The 13,713-nt window shown below is 41.0% G+C and overlaps 1 protein-coding gene across 1 annotated transcript in view; it reads right to left on the reverse strand.

Annotated features, from left to right (window-relative positions):
* Positions 1-5,267: 5,267 nt before the first annotated feature.
* The window catches only part of HERC2 (HECT and RLD domain containing E3 ubiquitin protein ligase 2), a 308,748-nt gene continuing 300,302 nt past the window's right edge, over positions 5,268-13,713 (reverse strand). Inside the window, exons 90-92 of the mRNA XM_082245322.1 lie at positions 10,964-11,069; positions 7,408-7,620; positions 5,268-6,150 (exon numbers count right to left, since the gene is read on the reverse strand). Coding sequence (XP_082101448.1) covers positions 5,878-6,150; positions 7,408-7,620; positions 10,964-11,069 — 592 coding nt within the window. The 3' untranslated portion in view covers positions 5,268-5,877. The remainder of the gene's footprint in view (positions 6,151-7,407; positions 7,621-10,963; positions 11,070-13,713) is intronic.

A 13,713-nucleotide genomic window follows, 5' to 3' on the forward strand; every position in this document is an offset into this window, starting at 1 on the left:
CCCGCTTCATGTGAATGAGTATCAGGTACATAGTACCCCTACCCATTCACCAAAAAAGTGTCAAAAAGTAATAAGCACAAGAGACAAGTTTTCAACCATTTCTTTGCTAAAAAATAAAAAAAAATAAGTGTCCCTCGATGTAAAACCATCGTCAATCAATCCGTCCAGGAACCTGAATAATCAAATAAAACAAAAATGCCTGCTCTGCGCTTTGGTATTTCATATATAGGTAAGAGGCGGGGCCAGGTCACCCGGTGGTACCACCCCTTCTGACGTCACGGACTGGTGCATGCTGGGCATGTGACGTCAGAAGGGGACGGTACCACCGGGTGATGTGCTACGGTAGTCCCGCCCCTTACGTATATAAGAAATTTCAAAATGCAGATCAGGCATTCAGCTGGAGCATTTTTGATTTTTTTCAGGTCCGCAGGAGGCGTGATTGATGATGGATTAACATCGAGTGACACTCCTTTTTTATATTTTTTAATAAAGGAATTGACAAAAACTTTGTTAAAGGGGGTTTCCAGATTCCGATAGGCTCCCCGCCCGCACACCCCCACAACCATCTGTATGTTTTCTACCGGCATTTTTTTTTTTTCCTTTAGCTGTCAGTGGGGGAACCCATTGACGGCTGATGACTCATTAAATAGGGACGCCGCGGCAAGCTTGCCAGCCCCGCTACTTAACAACTAGCTTACACTGCAGCCGCCAGTGCATTGCAGGGTATTCACCAGGGCGAACACAATGCAAATCTGGGTACTTCGGCCCATTTGCCCATCCCTAGTCATGAGGAGTTGGGAGTTGTAGTAAGGCACGGTTTTTAATCTACTCCCCACTGCCACTGGCCTTTCCCGTTATCCAGGTGTTGCCTCCTCCCTGAGAAAGACAATTTTTGAGATTGGTAGCAATAGGGAGGGGTCCTTGTGTGTGGATGGTCACAAAAAGCCTTCATTGGGTGCAGACTCAAGTGTATACAAAGTGCTTTTCCCCTTTACTTCCCCCAGAAAAAAATGCAATATTTAACATTGTTCTCTACCGTGCTTTAAGAAATCATATGGGTTCCACACAATACCAGAGGAAATAAAATGGCTATTGCTTAAAAGACACACAGTCTCTGTTTTTTCTACCTACACTAAACATAAAAGCTGAAATCAACCTGTCTTCTATAAGCAGCATATGTGCCTTTTTTCCCAACAATTTTTAGTCATAAGGCCCTCTAATCTCCCCAGATCACTCATTTCGCTACCAATTAGAACGTAACCTTAGAAATGTACTGCAGTGCATTGTGGCAGTCTGCAGATTAATTATGGCTTATTTTTACTTCACCACACAAAGTAGTACTCAAAGCACGGACAGAAAAATATGAAGAAAAGAAAACACGCGCTGCTGTTAATCACGATATACAAAAGAGAGCAGATGAGAAGCCGAGAAGGGGATGAAGTACCATTTTTAAACGTTCAATGACAGTTCTATGCTTTTCTTTGCTTTTTACTTTTAAAGAATTGATCCTAAGAAAATGTGTTTGCGCAAAGATTCAAATTAAAAGACACGGGTGCAATTTATGATCTATTTCAGATCCTAAAATTGTATTATGGACTACAGGCAAGGTGTAGGCAAAAGAATGAATGTCTCCTAAAATAAAAAATAAAACAGGCTGCAAATTCTACCAAACAGTAGCAGAAGACCTCATCTAATGCACTCTGCATGCTAGCATGATCCTTGGCTTTCTGTTCCTACATCCATCTGTGCTAAATTTAAATGAACTTCATTCAAATGCCCATCCCATATATAAATGAGCTGTATTATCTGACAAAGGATATGCAATTCTATACACCTCCTTTTGTGATACATATACCTCTTTCAGACAGCACAGCTGAAGGGTGACAGTTTTAACGGTTAAGCTTCAGGTCTTTTTTCATTCAACCCAGTGGAGCCGCTGTACTAACAATCAGATGTTAGTACAGTGATCTCTCCCTCTGAGCTGTTGTGTTCTGACAGGGGATGGCCCCCCTGCCAGAATACTTCGATCAGCGATCTCTGCCATTGGCTGAAAGCGCTGATCGGGAGCTGGTCGACTGCTGGTTTTTCAGCATGCACGTCCGACAGAAGCCGGCTTCTGGCGGACCAGTTGGCATACACACGGGCCAAACGCATATGTTTTTTTTTTAACCGTCCGTCCGATGTCTCCCAACATTAGACCCGTGGCTTTAGAGTTAGGAAATACAATTATGTCACCCACCTGCTAACAGCTTACTGATTGGACGATGAAGCGGCTGCAACACACTTGCAAGCCACAGAATTCTGCTCAATTTTCTATGTCCCTGACAGCACATGTGCATACAGCAAAGCTGAATTAACTACTGGTGCTACCCCTCCCTCTCTCGGTGTGAGTTCTGCTGTGCAGTGATATTAACCACATTATGCCAAATATGGATCAGCAAGGACCAGCCAAGATTTGATCCTTGTATGGGCAGGCTGATTGTACCCAAGTAGATTCATTAACTAGTTTCTCAGATTTTTTTTTTTACATGCGGCTATAGCCGCAAGCAGTAAACATTGTGCTCTACTGGCCAGGAAGGCCCCCATCGGAAGAACACAATAGGGCTGCAAAGTCAAGTGATTCTATGGCAGGGCTCATAGCCAGGCCTTAAGAGTTAATCACCACCAGTTGCCCCACCCCTAAACACGCCCTCAAATTCTCACATGAAGTGACACTGTTAAATGTTTTATGCAGAAGTTACAAAAATAATGATGAAAAGCAACTTTAACAATATTAAAACATATTTTATTGATCGGACTGTGATCAATAAAATCAGGATAAAAAAATGATTGGCTACTTTGGGCACTGTACACATCATTACTGCCTTGATAAGTAAACATTTTAATGCTATAATATAGCATTAAAAATATAGCATAAAAAAAATGTAAATCAATGAATGAAACTCTTAATGGTTTAGGAAGCAGAGAGACTTAAAACGGAGCACAGCATTGGACAGGGGAGCGGGAGCTGCCAAAGTTAACTTTTTCAAGCTAGTGATTGGTTGCTAGGCGGTCCGAGCAACCAATCCCAGCTTGTTAATAGGAACAGTAAACTTTGGCGGCTCCTGCCCAACCCACCTCCACGCCCCTACCTCATCTAGTTCTTTGTGGACTCCCGCTGTATAGCAGGCCCTGCTAAGAAAACGAGAGCTGCCAAAGTTAACTTTTTCAAGCTAGTGATTGGTTGCTAGGCGGTCCGAGCAACCAATCCCAGCTTGTTAATAGGAACAGTAAACTTTGGCGGCTCCTGCCCAACCCACCTCCACGCCCCTACCTCATCTAGTTCTTTGTGGACTCCCGCTGTATAGCAGGCCCTGCTAAGAAAACGAGAGGGGGCAGATTTAGATATTATGTACAGGGTGTAGCTGACCTTGCCCATGAGAGAATATGAGAACTGATCAAACTTCCACTACCCATTAACCACTTCCAGAGCACACACCGCGTATTTACGTTGCTACTTTGACGTTAAATACCAGTGTTATGGCAGAAGATTGCTGCCATAACCCCAATATTATTTATACGTGGCCGGCGGTCCTCTTTTACATAAAAGTGGTTCCAGCGGTGGATTGGCAGCGGGATTACTTTTAAGGGCAGAGGGAGAGTTTAAGGGCAGAGGGAGGGGGGCCCACCCTCCCACCCCCACCTGCCTCTTTCCGGTTGTTTTCCCTGCTTACCGGAGCCGTCGGTAACTGGGAAAACTGTCTGATCCGTCCATGTCCCAAGCAGGTAGTCAAGTGAGGGCAAGATGGCCCCCACTCGACTCTATGGACATGGAGGACCGGAGCGACGTCATACGTCGCTTCCTCCCAACGGCCTTAAAGGGCCCATTTTTTTTTTTCTTGCTGGAAAAAAGAAAAACATTTTTTTTTTAAGGGTAGATGTGAGCTCGAAGGTCTTTTTTGGCCCCAGATCTCACATTAAAGAGGACCTGTATTTCTATTAAAAGGGATGTTTACATTCCTTGCAATAGGAATAAAAGTGATCAAAACATAAATATTTTATTTATTTATTTTACCTTTTATTTTTACACTGTCCCTTTTAAAAAAATAAATAAAGTGCCCCATCCCTCCGATTTTGCACGCAGAAGCAAACGCATATGCAAGTCACGTCCACATATGTAAACAGAGTTCAAACCACACATGTGAGGTATCACCACGATCGATTGAGTGAGAGAAATAATTCTAGCCCTAGACCTCCTCTGTAACTCTAAACTGGTAAGTTGTAGAAATTATAAGAACGTCCCCTTCCCCTATGGAGATTTTTAAGTACCAATGTTTGTCGCCATTCCATGAGCGTGCGCAATTTTGAAGCCTGACATGCTTGGCATCAGTTTACTCGGTGCAATACTATCTTTCACATTATAAAAACAAAATTGGCCTAACTTTAGTGTTTTCTTATTTTTAATTCAAAAAGGTGTATATTTTCTAAAAAAAATTGCATTTGCAAGACCGCTGCACAAATACGTTGTGAAAAGCATTGCAACGGTCTCCATTTTATTCTCTAGGGTCAATGCTAAAAATATATATATATATATATATATATATATATATATATATATATATATATAATGTTTGGGGGTTCTAAATCATTTTCTAGTAAAAAAAATACTGATTTTAACTTGTAAACAACAAGTGTCAGAAATAGGCCAGGTCCTTAAGTGGTTAATAAGGATCTTGGGAAAGGCAGCTAAACCACAAAGGGGGTTGCTTTTGAGCATTAGCATACCAAGCTTAGGCCTGCCACACATCTTAAAAGTTTTCAGGCAGATTGAATGAGAGAAATAAATATTCCCCCATCCATGCTCAACAATAAGGATGGAGTCGCCTCCCCTGCCATTTATTATATTCTGACAGACGCTGTTCCTGTGGCTGTCAGAAAACCTGGAATAATGACTGCATAATGACTGCACTTGATTAGCTGTAACCATAGTTTAGCCAAGAATTTTCTGCCCAGCTCCTTCGATTTTCAAATAAAGTTTGTGGACCCTGGTGGTGCCGACAAGGTTGCCCATGGCTCAAATATCAGCAAATCAATCAGGAATAGGCCAAAATTTGAGCTGTGTATGGCCAGCATTAGCTATAATTTAACCCAACGATAGCCATCTGTACTCTGTAGGTGACTATATGTGGATCACGCGTAAAAAAAAAAAAAAAAAGTATGCAAAAATAGAAGTAATTCCTATGTTTTATCAAACAACCAAAATAATCATTTCAGACATCACCAAAAAGCACAATAGTTGTGACATATTTTATTCAGAGGGAGACAGTTTGCATATGAAGTGGCACTATTCAGTTATATACACACACTTTTCATGAAACGTACTGACTGTTGCAAGAGTCCACTGAATGCATAATGTGCGAGTTTTAATATACAAAGAGAACTAGTGTTAGGAAAGGCAGGGACATCCCTCTTTTGTCTAATTTACATGTAACGCTATGGAATACTGATTAGTCGCTCCTGAAAACATTTTAATAAGCAGGTTGCAAGGAGAGGGAAATGAAAATGATTAATACTTTCATGTTCTCCACAACCATCAAAAACGTACACAGGAACACAACTCTAAATAAAAATTAAAAAAAAAATCTATTGCACACACGTGTAAAAGGCCATGCGGCCCCATATGTTTGACACTGCACTATTTTTTGTAATAAACATTTACAACACGTTTAATAAAACACAATAGAAGTGCAGTGTAATTAGGAATAGGCACCTACTCACAATGTAAAAGTTCAGATAAGTCTCTTCATAATTTCATAAGATCTACTGCTAAGCTTTGGGCTTTCTGGTTCCCTTAATCTTCAGTGCATTAGGAGAGGCAGTTTTTTTGGCTACACTCCCTTAGTGACCTGTTAGGTAGTCCTGTGTGGAGTCAGAAGCAAACGAATCGGCATCTTCATTATCAGAGTCATCACTGCTGTCATCTGCAGCTGGTTCGCCAGTTAGTGCAATCCGTGCATAGTCATCCGTGTCTATGGATTTGCAGAAGTGAATAGCATATTTTAGCTTCTCCTCAAGGACCTGCTTGCAGGAATATCTAGGAAGCTTCAGCAGAAAGAAGCATGTGTAGGATTCTGGAAGGAAATGATCTGGAGGATTGTACTTGTCTAAAACCTGTCAAAACAAGGAAAAACCTAAAATTACTATTTGTACACTTTTCACTAAGTGAATTCAGCACATATGCTCAATTCACAAACATTGCAGTGCTGTTAATTGCATTGCGATAAGATCACTGTAAAGTGGTTGTAAATGGTAAAAGTTTTTTTTTTTTTTTTTTACCTCAATGCATTCTATGCATTAAGGTAAACAACCTTTTAATGGTAGCACATCCCATAACCCATCACCCCCCTCTCTAAATACATACCTGAACTCGATCTGTATCCAGCACTGGGCAAGTCTGAAGCTGCTCTTCCCCCTTCTCCTGTCTCACAGGCTTGGCTGAGAGCAGTGGAAGCCATTGGCTCCTGCTGCTGTCAGTTAAAACCTGTGAGCAGAGACTGGTGCATGTCTAAATCAATGCTAGAAGGCTGGCTTGGGAGGGAGCCCGTACCAGTGACCCTATAGGAAGAGAAAAGAGTGACCCTATAGGAAGAGGCTTCATATGGGGGCACTTGGCGGGGGGAGCCACTAGCACCAGCAAGGGACCCAAGAAGAGGAGGATTGGGGCTGCTCTGTGCAAAACCATTGCACAAAGCAGGTAAGACATGTTTATTAATTTTAAACATTAAAAGGCTGAGCTTTACAAAATCACTTTATTCAAGTATTCACATATTCATAATAAGCAATATGCGTTTTTAAATGAGCCATCACTGACTTATGTAGCTACAGGCACTGGGGCACAATAGTTTGTCAACTTGCTCAGCAGAAGCTGAGAACTTTCAATTTCCTGCAGCACCTCAGCTCACTCTGCTCTTCCCGTCCTGCAACGACTGCACGGCCTTCCATTTATCGAATTTCCAATGTAAGCATATGGCATGTGCTCTGGGAGGTGGGAGCATAGGGATATATAGTCACCCAGAGAGTGGTCTTAAACTTGACTGCTTCTTTTGTTAACTGAGCATTAATTACTCTACAGTGCCTGCAGCTACAGAGGTTACTAAAATCTTGCTTTATAGGGCAATAAATATTTGTTAAGAATATGTTAAATTGTGTAAGTACTTGACAGTCAATTTAGGAATCAAACTAAAAAAATAAATCTTTATTAGTAGTAGGTTATAGAATAGTTTATGGTTTGAAGAGTTTTAACAGGCTGATGTATGATTATAGTCACAGTTTGCTCAAAATAATTTCTTTCCGCACAGACTTACAGTAAGAAATAAGAATGGCAATAGAATGGTAACGTGCAAGAGGCAAAAACAAATTCAGCCTTACCTGAATGACAAAGTCTCGACCTCTAAAGTCAGCTATCGTCCTTGGCAGCCTTGTCCTACCCCACACAAAGCGAAGAAACAGGGAGCGCTCGGTATTAGAAAAGGACTCCATTACCTCCCAAAACCACTGAATGAGAGAGGCAGTGGGCTCAATCCCTTTGTATGTGGCTACCGATTTCAGAAGGTGGAGAGGAATATCCGGACTGCCACACACCTAAAGAAACAAGGGAAAGATTTCAATTTATTTTCCTTCTATAAAGACTGCAAACTACAGCAACACATAGAAATGTTTAGGACGGGGCATGCAAAGCACGGAACTGTAAAGCACAAGACTTTTTTTTGATATTGCCGAAGATTAGTTGCCCACAAAAGTGCAGGCTACAAATGTATCAAATGCATTTTGCAGCCTGACAACTAACTTGCTTTGCACGAGTTTCCTATTGATAATTTCAGCACATAATGGTAATTTGATTAGAAGATGGTTGTGGATATTTGGCAACATATTCAGGTTATAATACTATTACCGCCCTATGTAAGCATATTCTCACATTAACATTCTATTTATACAGTCTGACAGCTTTCAGTTAAGGCGCTATGCACTGCTACAGCTAGCCGAAACCTCAGTCGCTGAAGCTGGGCAAAACTTTTTAAAATTTTTTATGGCTTTCATACCACTGACAGAGCCCAATCTAACAATTCACCAATATGTCCACTTACCAGTCTCAGTGTTTAGAGACTTTTAAATGCACAAGTCTTACAGATCGGTTACGTTAAAGGGTAATGAACAACTCTGTTATTCAAAATATCCCCATAATCTTTATTAGAAGGGCAGACCCTTATTTTATCCTTCTATCCACTATGTGGACAACAAATTAGCCATAGAGGTTTGGCCAGCTATCAGCAATATCACATCATTAATGTCTAATTTGAATGGCATAAAGCAGAAGTCTAGTAAACATATTTTTGGACATACAGCACCAATTAACAATGCACCTCTGAAGAAGCATAGGCCATGCTCGGCTAGTTACGGCTAGTTAGTGTAATAATCCTGCCCTTAGTGATGCCAAATGTACGCCACAACTGTCATCTTCCAGCACTGCAGTAATAAGATGCTCCAAAGAATGACGACCCCCACTAACCCCCCTGTCCTGTCCCCTCGACCATTCACAAAACTCCTAGTATTATTTTCTCAGAGCACAATGCATTCTGTAAATTGAGAAAGGGTAGATGAATGACAAGAGCGCTCGTCTTCATTTCACGCATTCTGTGAAAATAATACCGTGAGTGGCAAAGAAGATATAAAAAAGGGAGGGAGAGTGGTGCAATCCTTCGCAGTCACAGCCTCTCAGCACTATAAGATTGCAGCTGTAGGGAGTATCTGGTATCACTCAGGGGAAGATTATTACACTCACACTAACCAGCAGCCAGCAGAAAATGGGATACGCTTCATTAGAGGTACATTATTAAACCGGGATGTACAGTGCCTTGCGAAAGTATTCACCCCCTTGAACTTTTTGACCTTTTGCCACATTTCAGGCTTCAAACAAAGATATAAAACTGTAATTTTTTGTGAAGAATCAACAAGTGGGACACAATCATGAAGTGGAACGAAATTTATTGGATATTTCAAACTTTTTTAACAAATAAAAAACTGAAAAATTGGGCGTGCAAGATTATTCAGCCCCTTTACTTTCAGTGCAGCAAACTCTCTCCAGAAGTTCAGTGAGGATCTCTGAATGATCCAATGTTGACCTAAATGACTAATGAAGATAAATAGAATCCACCTGTGTGTAATCAAGTCTCCGTATAAATGCACCTGCACTGTGATAGTTTCAGAGGTCAGTTTAAAGCGCAAAGAGCATCATGAAGAACAAGAAACACACCAGGCAGGTCCGAGATACTGTTGTGGGGAAGTTTAAAGCCGGATTTGGACACAAAAAGATTTCCCAAGCTTTAAACATCCCAAGGAGCACTGTGCAAGCGATAATATTGAAATGGGAGTATCAGACCACTGCAAAATCTATGAAGACCTGGCCGTCCCTCTAAACTTTCAGCTCATACAAGGAGAAGACTGATCAGAGATGCAGCCAAGAGGCCCATGATCACTCTGGATGAACAGCAGAGATCTACAGCTGAGGTGGGAGACTCTGTCCATAGGACAACAATCAGTCGTATACTGCACAAATCTGTCCTTTATGGAAGAGTGGCAAGAAGAAAGCCATTTCTTAAAGATATCCATAAAAAGTATAATTTACAGTTTGCCACAAGCCACCTGGGAGACACACCAAACATGTGGAAGAAAGTGCTCTGGTCAGATGAAACCAAAATCAAACTTTTTGGCAACAATGCAAAACGTTATGTTTGGCGTAAAAGCAATACAGCTAATCACCCTGAACACACCATCCCCACTGTCAAACACGGTGGTGGCAGCATCATGGTTTGGGCCTGCTTTTCTTCAGCAGGGACAGGGAAGATGGTTAAAATTGATGGGAAGATGGATGGAGCCAAATACAGGACCATTCTGGAAGAAAACCTGATGGAGTCTGCAAAAGACCTGAGACTGGGACAGAGATTTGTCTTCCAACAAGACAATGATCCAAAACATAAAGCAAAATCTACAATGGAATGGTTCACAAATAAACATATCCAGGTGTTAGAATGGCCAAGTCAAAGTCCAGACCTGAATCCAATCTAGAATCTGTGGAAAGAACTGAAAACTGCTGTTCACAAATGCTCTCCATCCAACCTCACTGAGCTCGAGCTGTTTTGCAAGGAGGAATGGGCAAAAATTTCAGTCTCTCGATGTGCAAAACTGAAAGAGACATACCCCAAGCGACTTACAGCTGAAATAGCAGCAAAAGTGGCGCTACAAAGTATTAACTTAAGGGGGCTGAATAATTTTGCACGCCCAATTTTTCAGTTTTTTATTCGTTAAAAAAGTTTGAAATATCCAATAAATTTCGTTTCACTTTGTTTCAAAGCCCATTTTGGCTGCACATCTCCTATGGATCACAGGAGTACAGTTTGTTCTGCACTCCTGTGACCTGTTTTCAGCAGAGAGTGGGCTGAAGTCCACTCTCTGCTGACGTCACAGAAGTCGGTCCAGGCATCATCACGATCACAGAGTCGGGATCAACCAGGTACATGGACCGACACCAAGCTCAGCCTCTCAGCCTCTCCACAGCCCAGTAGCTCCAATAAGCGAGGAGGGAGCAGAGCAGAGAGCTGCGACTGACCGAAAACCGAGTGATCGGCGGTGTTTGATTGCTCGGTTCTCAGTGTAGAAGTGCCAGGGAACAGATGCGGCATCGGAACAATGCTACATCCACCTAGGTACGTATAAAAAGGGGAAAAACTGAATCCTTTACATCTCTTTTAAGCTTGAACATGTCATGCAGATACAATTACATGGAATACTTTTATATTGTTTATATGATTTATGCTAAACAACCAGAGGCACTCTAGCTTTGGCTTGGGATAGGCAAAAAAGTGTCGTTTTCAAATTACAAACTTAATAATTACTATAGCCATGATACAATGAGGAGAAACATGCATACCATTGTTTCAAGTTCATAACCCGTAAAAAGAGAAAGAAGAGGCACAGGAACAACACGTGCCATCCCTTCACGGACTGCTGCAACCTGTTCATCAAACTCATGCAACCTGAAATAGAAAAATGTGCAATATTAGGTTTACCAAACTAATTTTAAAGCAAAATACAAATGTATTTCCAGTAAATGAAATATATAACCAATGACAAAGGCTGAGCAAACTAGGGAAGGCTAAATATATTTGCTTTTATAGGGGTTTATCAATGTGACAAAGGAAAACCATAGCAACCAATTAGAATTTAGTTTTTTTTTGTAGTCAGATGCATTCTGAATGCAGTAACCAACATAATCCATTTTGTGTACTGCTTGATTAAATAATACAAAAGTGTTGATGCAGTATGGCCCATATTATGCTGTACAGATGCACAAATCTACACTATAATGAAAATGCCTTGAGGCAATACACAAAGTACCAATCACTCTATGCTTCTACTGTGATTATGTACTTTTGTCTCCATCCAGTGACAGTGCTATTAAAATGTATCTGCTCTCAAGCGCTACACAGGACCAATGCATAGCCTCTTTTATCCCAATGTCACTTGCCAACACCAGTTTGTGTAGCAGTCTGATAAAAAGCAAGAGATGGTAAGAGATGCAGACAGTATTGGCAGCAAATGAAGAGAAACCCACTGAAAAAATTTTAAGAACACTAGAAGGAAAGGATTAACCGAGTTTGCCCTTAAAACATTTAATAAAAAGGGCTCATCTGAAAAGCCTTTGATTTACACTAGGACTGGGCACCGCTGCTCTTTCAAGTCATAATGCCTAATGTGGAAAAATGCCTACTGGGATGCTGATGGCACTCCTACATGAGAAGTTAAAAAAGAAAATGATCTAACCACCCAGCATCATAAACAGAAGACCCTGATGGGAATGCACTAAAAGATTTCAATTTATAAAAAATGAAATAGTCCAGTTAAACAAGACTCATGAAAAAGCAGAGAGTCGGGCAGCTTCTGGAATGAGGAGTTTTAACATGAGACCAGAGAATCTAAAGTTTCTCCTGGGTAATTAAGACATTTGCTTGAGACGTGTTCAGGACCAGGTATGCAAAGAGATAGGTTCCAAAGATTATTTCTGATGGTTTAGTATCCACCTAAACCTGTAATGCAATTAGGAATGCATTTTGTTTGACACTGACTGTTCCCTACGCAGGAGATCTTGCCATACACATTGATTTTTTTTTTTTTCTGTCCAGGCTGAATGGAAAAATCTAACTGATTCCTCCATGCATGCTAACAGTGCGGATGGACGGCTTTCCTGCTATGGCAATTGTATTTTGACAGCTGATTAAAATACCTAAACAATGGCTGTATCTGACTGGATACAGGCATGGTTTGGTCTACAAATTCCTGGCTGGTTACATTTTTTTCAATGGAGGGATGTCTGTCAGGAAAGGACTGCCAGGACAAACTACTGAGCGAATTTGGTAACCAGGCCTGAACCAGAACAAAAACCACTTAGTGTATGGCCAGCTTTAGTATCCCACAATGGAGATGCCATGATAAGACAGGAGGGTTCAGGAACAGTCTGCTCCATAGGCTTCTAAAGCTGGGTATACATTTACAGTTTTTTCTTCCCTCTGCCACCAGGTTAAACAGGAATAAAAATGGACAGAACCTCACATCCATACAAACGATGAGTGCTATTGTATTCTCACAGTGGGACACCCCTGTTCCACAGAGGGGGGTAAATAGACCAGGCTTCTGTTGAGCAGATAGTGGTACGCACATACCAAAAGGAATTTAGGTACATGTGTACCAGGCTTTACGTTCGGAAAGATGGGCTCTCTTGCCACCAGCAGCATCCCTAATAATGTCATCATGAGCTGGTCCGAGGAGACATCCCCCAAAGGCCATGGAGGTCAAACGCTTCTTGCACAAAGGTTCTGCAGTCTTGAACTTCAGCCAAGGTGTCTTAAGTATTCTTAAAGACATGAGACACATGCAAGAAGTGAGACTGAAGGTTTACTGTCTAAATAGAGAAAAAGTTGAAAAAATTGGTGTAAAAGGGAAAGCCTTTGTGGCCTTAGAAGCCTTAGATCCTAGTAAAGTCCCTGAAACAGTATAGTAAAACACTGGTTAGGCACACAGTTAACCCTTGATCGACCCTGATGTTTACCCCTTCCTAGCCAGTGTCATTAGTACAGTGACAGTGCATATATTTAGCACTGAACACTGCATTAGTGTCATTGGTCCCCCAAAAAGTGTCAAAAGGTCAGTTAGTGTCAGAATGTCCGCCACAATATCGCAGTCCCACTACAAGTCGCTGATCGCCGCCATTATTAGTAAAAATAAAAAATATCCCATAGTTTGTAGACACCACTATAACTTGTGCAAACCAATCAACATACGCTTATTGAGATTTTTTTTTTTTTTTTTTGCCAAAAATATGTAGCAGAATACATATTGGCCTACATTTATGAAGAAATTATTTTTCATTTTTTTTTTTCTTTATTGAATAGGTTTTATAGCAAAATGTAAAAATATAGTTTTTTTTTTACACTCACAATTGTCGGTCTTTTTATGTTTATAGCGTAAAAAAATAAAAACGCAGAGCTGATTAAATACCACCAAAAGAAAGCTCTACTTGTGTGGGGGGAATGTAAATTTTAACTGGGTACAGCGTTGCATGACCGCGCAATTGTCAGTTAAAGTAACAAAGTGTTGCATCACAAAAAAATGGCCTGGTCATGA

Source organism: Pelophylax lessonae (genome assembly GCF_965119305.1).
Source record: "Pelophylax lessonae genome assembly, chromosome: 2".
NCBI classification, from domain to species: Eukaryota; Metazoa; Chordata; class Amphibia; order Anura; family Ranidae; genus Pelophylax; species Pelophylax lessonae.